At 37.2% G+C, this 6,000-nt stretch overlaps 1 protein-coding gene across 3 annotated transcripts in view; it reads left to right on the forward strand.

Annotated features, from left to right (window-relative positions):
• The window catches only part of LOC127866387 (serine/threonine-protein kinase 31-like), a 103,940-nt gene extending 101,005 nt beyond the window's left edge, over positions 1-2,935 (forward strand). For 2 of the 3 annotated variants that reach the window (XM_052406876.1, XM_052406877.1), the window contains 3 exons: positions 223-461; positions 925-1,445; positions 2,616-2,935. In XM_052406876.1, coding sequence (XP_052262836.1) covers positions 223-461; positions 925-1,445; positions 2,616-2,734 — 879 coding nt within the window. In that variant the 3' untranslated portion in view covers positions 2,735-2,935. Of the gene's footprint in view, positions 1-222; positions 462-924; positions 1,492-2,615 lie in introns of all 3 variants that reach the window. The other variant, XM_052406878.1, reaches the window with a different exon arrangement.
• The last annotated feature ends 3,065 nt before the right edge of the window (positions 2,936-6,000 follow it).

Below are 6,000 nucleotides of genomic sequence, written 5' to 3' on the forward strand. Positions count from 1 at the left end.
TACTTGAAACACCATGGACATCTGTACAAACTCGCAGGTATTGGTCCTTATGATAGGAAGTTGTGCATGTGCGATTTTCATGGCACTGTGTTATAAAAAACAAAAGTTGTGCCCCTATTTCAACTTTCAAGTTTGGGCTTCCTAGTCACATAGTGGCATTTATAAGGCATCCTGTTAATCTTAAGTGGGAATGGATACAATATTGATGTACATTATTTGCAGGCAAGGTCTCTGCAAGTGTTGTTTGATCGTGTGCTAAGTGGGAAGAGCGCTACCAGGGTGACAACAGAACAGCTTCTACAGCTGGACTACTTCAGCAAGCCCCTTCCTGAGCGCAGCCCCTCCCAGCCTAGCCCTGCCCCCAGCCCTCCTGTCTCCATGGTTACCACTGTTCAGCCCGCTGTGATCAAGTCTACTACCGAGCACATGGAGATAGGAGTGTTCAGGGCAGAGGATTACATGTAAACACTTGATAGTTGAAGTTTAAAGAATTTGTACAGATTTTTAAAATAATGTGTTTTGCATTTTCTATTTATTTTCTAAGTTGGCAGTAATATTGCATTCTAATCTTCAAAAATTGTCCTATAAACAAATACAATTCTCGTGAGTTAATATTTTTGGTAATATTATACATTGGATGAAAATGATATTTAAAGTTGTGCGCCAATAATACAGTAGATACCATTAAAAAGTCACGCTTGTTGGTTGAGAGAATGGGTGTAAGAAAATTTCACCTGAGGACGCAAATTTGGCTGCGGTAAAAATCTAGTCAAACTATTACATGTTGGATACTTCATGGTTTTTCTCTGCCACAAAATCCTTGCGAATTAGTATCCCATGAATAATGTTTTTAAAGTATGGGAGAAGCTAATTAATAAACAGAGTAATATCTATACAACACAATGCTAGCTGTGTATGTTTCAGGAGTCCACATGTTCTACCACCAGCTTCCTCCCTCCCTGTGGTAGCCTCCTCTGACACTGACAACTCCTGGACCACGGACACCTCGGCCTCCGCCACCGACAGCAGCCGGGACTCTCCACTGGACACCACCCTGGCTGTGACTAAGTCAGACTCCCAACACACGGTCACAGGGGACAGTCAGGAGTCCACAGGGCATGCAGTGGAGGAGTTGCCTGGCTTTGGGTTCCACCTTCATCTGACGGGTGGCAATACACCCACCGCAGAGAGTTGCGATGTTGGGCTGGGGGACGGACCTTCAGCGAATGACCAATGGACGGTCACTGAGACTGGTACTTGGACCAATCCTGAACCGGCTATCGATGTAGGGTTGGCAGGCGATGAATCTGAACAGGACGGGACAAACGGTGTAGATGTGCCCTGCGATAATGGAATCCATGGAGCAGCAGATTTCTCAGAGGCTTCTCACGACGGTCCAGTGCCCAATGAGAAGGGGGCTGCTTGCTGGGGTGGTCAGGACAATTGTTAGTGTGAGATGTTCAGGTTTCCTTGTTGAAAGTTCACTTGTTGGTATGTTCACAGTTTATAATTCATATTTGATCTTTGCATGCATTTATTGCTTCTCTAGTTTATGTTGGTTTTTTGTTTTGTTAACCTAACATAACATATTTAAGTTATTTTACAATATTGTTGACAGAAAACACATCCTGAAAAATTTAGGTCACTGGTTTTAAAGATCTTAAACTCTCATCTGGATGACAAAATGTGTATTTGAATATTATTGTTACATTTAAACTGCCCATAAGTCTTGCCAAACGTTTCAATCTTTGTCTGGAGCTAAACTATGGTTAGCATGAATGATTTTCAATTAAAATGTTATTTATGAGCATGATTGACTTGTTTGTTGTGTGCAAAACGAAGGCCCCTGCATTCAAGGTGAAGGTCACAATTCAAGGTTAAATGTAAAATCTTTATTTTATACACATTAACCTTTATTTGAATAACAAGATTGTCCAGCATGGCTTGATTTTCAAAAAAAATGCAAGAAGTGATAGCATGGTATGCCATGTTCACGGACCAAAATGAATCCTCAAATAAGACTTTGTCATATCTTGACATAAAAAAGAGACTACTGATTTATTGACTGTTAAAATGGAGCTTTGTTAATTAACATTATTTCAGCTGTTCATGTTTTAACTACCCCCATGCTTCTAGTTTATATGATCTCATAACTAATATAATGTGATCATGCATAATTGTAAATATGCGATTAAGCCTATAAAATACACGCATGGTGTGTAATATATACATGATGAAACATTTATCTAATATAACTTTATGTACACATTTTCAATTATTCAAGAAACTGTCATCATGTAGTGTGATTGCATTATATTGTTTAAGAATAGCATTTGGTTGTAAAGAAATGAAATTTTAGTAACAAAAATCAATGAATGATTTCAGGTCTTCAAAATTGTGCAACAAACTAAATGCATGTTTGGTCTTATGCGTGCATACTTGTGTAATGAAAATATTCGTCATAATTTTCAGTTTATGCCAAATGGTTAAACACTTCTTGCACATAATATCAGTTTTTACTTAAGAAAACATTTGATAATACACCATAAACTTCTTATAACTAAACTCAATTTAGTTTTGTAAATGAGATTCAATTTGTTTTGACATGTTTGCAGTGAAAAATCTGTTGTCGGGGAGTTCTCAGTTCCTGTCGAAAAAAGCCCACGAGGTGGCCAGCTGTCCTCTTACTGCCCTTATGAAGGACCTAGCTAAACAGTGTGAATATCCGGCGTAAACAGATGTGCAGACCACAGACTAGTAACATCTTTGTCGGGACTGACTAGATGCAGCATGTTAAGGGACTCGTACATGCAGACATTACACCAGATGTTTTGTTGGGAGCATATTTAATCAACTATTTACCACTCAGATGAACACATTAAGGCGTTTGTATTCCAGTAGAAAATCAAATCAAATAAAGATTTATTTTACTAGATTTGAGTTTAAAAGGCTTCAATTCCAACACTAATATTCTGATGAGCAGCAAACAACATAAAACCTGAACAGACTGCGAGTTCCTTAAAGACTGTTCTGGTTTTATGTGGTAGGCATATAGCCATTTTCACTTTTCTTCTAAGTGGGACAGGCTAAATAGCTGTTGTCTGTGTGTGTTTTTTTGTTGTGAATACCAGTTGAAGTTTCTTTTTCATATATTCGTAAATATAACTGGTATTCCCCCACAAATTAGATTGTTAAACAAGTAAAAGACAAAGTTTTTGAAACAATTAATGATATCTTTGTTGAATGTTAATTATGTTATTGGTCTTTAAATGAAAAAGACAAATGGAAGTTAAATTTGGCTAACAGATTGAATTGAGACTTTGACAAGCACCTGTATATAGTTGTCGTAGTCATTGGACATGTGTATATTACAGCTGCGCATGCATGTTAAGTGTATCGATAAATCAGTTCATTTGATGACAATTCAAATTGTTTAATACATTTATTATACCCCAACAAACAAAGTTTGGGGGGTATATAGGAGTAAAATTGTCTGTCGGTCTGTATTAAGTGTCAGCTCTCTAATTCAAGTTGTTTTCATCCAATCTTCACCAAACTTGGTCAGATGTTTTATCTAGATGATGTCTAGGTCAAGTTCGAATATGGGTTATGCCAGGTCAAAAACTAGGTTTTCATCTGAGCTTCACCAAACTTGGTCAGAAGTTGTATCTAGATGATGTCTAGGCCAATTTTGAACATGGGTCATGGCAGGTCAAAAACTAGGTCACGGGGTAACTGTGTGCGTTTTAAACATGGAGCATGGTGTCCGCTCTCTAATTCAATCAGTTTTCATCCGATCTTCACCAAACTTGGTCAGATGTTGTATCTAGATGATGTCTAGGTTTAAGTTTTAATATGGGTCATGCCAGGTCATAACTAGGTCACGGGTTGCTTGGTGCGTTTTAAACATTCAGCATGTTGTCCACTCTCTAATTCAAGTAGTTTTCATCCAATATCTTCACCAAACTTGGGCAAAAGTTTTATCTAGGTGATCTTAAGGCCAAGTTCAAACATGGGCCATGCCAGGTCAAAAACAAGGTCACGGGGTCTCTTAGTACGTTTTACACATTCAGCATGGTGTCCGCTCTCTAATTCAAGTAGTTTCCATCCGATCTTCACCACACTTGGTCAGAAGTTGTATCTAGATGATGTGTAGGTCAAGTTTGAACATGGGCCATGCCGGGTCAAAAAATAGGTCACGGGGTCACTTAGTGCGTTTTAAACATTGAGCATGGTGTCTACTGTTTTTTGTGAAGACAGCATGCAAAATATTCTGTGTTAATGAGCCTTGTGAGGGTATTCGTCACGTCTGTTACAAAGCTCTAGTTAGAATCTATTAATAGGGATTGCTGTTCTTGTATGATTCTTATACATAGGCCATTTAACTACAAAGCTGTATGAGGCAACAGAAGAACCAGAACAAAAGCATGACTGGCCTATTGCTAACAAATCTATTTGAAAATATACTTAGGATGTACAAGAACTAAAGTTGTGCATGGTAAGCTGGGGTAATATGTATTCACTTGACTTTCTAAAAGAGTTTAACCCTTTCAGTGCGGGAACCGAATTTTCAAGGCCTTTGCAAACAGTTTGGATCCAGATGAGACGCCACAGAACGTGGCGTCTCATCAGGATCCGAACTGTTTGCTATTCTGATAGTATTCTTTGAAAAAAAATCAAAGAAAATGCTAATTTTAGAACTTCAGCAGACGACAATTTAGCAGAAGACAAATTTACCAGCATGCAAAGGGTTAATACATAGCCACTCAGATACTCATTTGAACCCGTGTTTTGTCACTTGGAAAATCTAATTTAATGAAAGACTTGTCTTAATAGAATAAAGTTGTCAAGTCTTCTTTTCCAAAAATAAGATAGAGATGAGCAGCAAACAGCATAAAACCTTTAGAGCCTGCATGGTACTTGCAGGCTGCTCTGGTTTTATGCTGATTGCAAAAGCCATTTTAACTTAACTTCATAGTGGGAAAGGGTTAATGAATGGGATGACGCAAGTAATGTGCTGCATAGTGGTTGTATCTTGAGTGGTTGGTTTGTAACCTGGTTTGAACATTTTGAGGATGGGTTATAAATGTATCAAGGCAAAGTGCAATATTTGTTGGATATGCCGATTTAATAGTTGTTATGGATATTACTTTGTTAGCAAACAGGTTATGGATATAACTTTGTTAGCAAACAGTTGTAAAGGAACATAACAGTATGTTGATATGTTTTTTGATATGTATTAAGGTTTTGCAGGTGTATGACCTAAATTATTGAATGATGTGTCATAATTGTGAAGCAAAATGATGCATTTTAGGCATCAATGGTATCGATAATTGATACCTTATAGTTCTGAACTATACAAAAACAGCAGAAGTATAGTGTGAGGTATTTAAAAACAAAGACTTAATGCTTTGTTTGAAAGATGATTCGCGTTCTTTGGGAAATTGCTGCAACTGCAGGTCTAGGTATTTATTTTCTCTACTGCTCAGAACTTCAATCTTGAGTTTAAATAAATAGCATTTTGAATTTGATACCTGCAAAAACAAAAAAGTGGGGTTTGAAAAGATGTACATGGTACTAAGAATTCAATATTTGTATCATTGTTGTCTGTCTTTTGGACAATTGGATTGTATAGCCCTCCAAGGGTTGGGCGTGGTTGGTGGTTGCAATACTTTTTGTTGCGATCTCACATGTATTTTACCATATAGTTTTTAATAGCATGATAATGTTTTTGAATTGATTTTTTCATTTTTAACTTCATAAATAATGGAACCCAATTTGTTAGTAGAATTTTTACACAATGTTTCTGTCATAATTTAATCTTGCAAGTTGTTATGTGTAGCACTGGTTTTTGGTTTTGATTGAAGTCACTTTTGATATTCTTGTGTAATTAAGTTATGGTAATACATGTTTGGGGACAGCAAGATGTTGCAAGCAAGTGGGTAAGAACATGTGAAAAGATGACTGAATACAGATCCATGGGCAATAAATATTCATAGA

Source organism: Dreissena polymorpha, chromosome 2 (genome assembly GCF_020536995.1).
Source record: "Dreissena polymorpha isolate Duluth1 chromosome 2, UMN_Dpol_1.0, whole genome shotgun sequence".
Taxonomy (NCBI): domain Eukaryota; kingdom Metazoa; phylum Mollusca; class Bivalvia; order Myida; family Dreissenidae; genus Dreissena; species Dreissena polymorpha.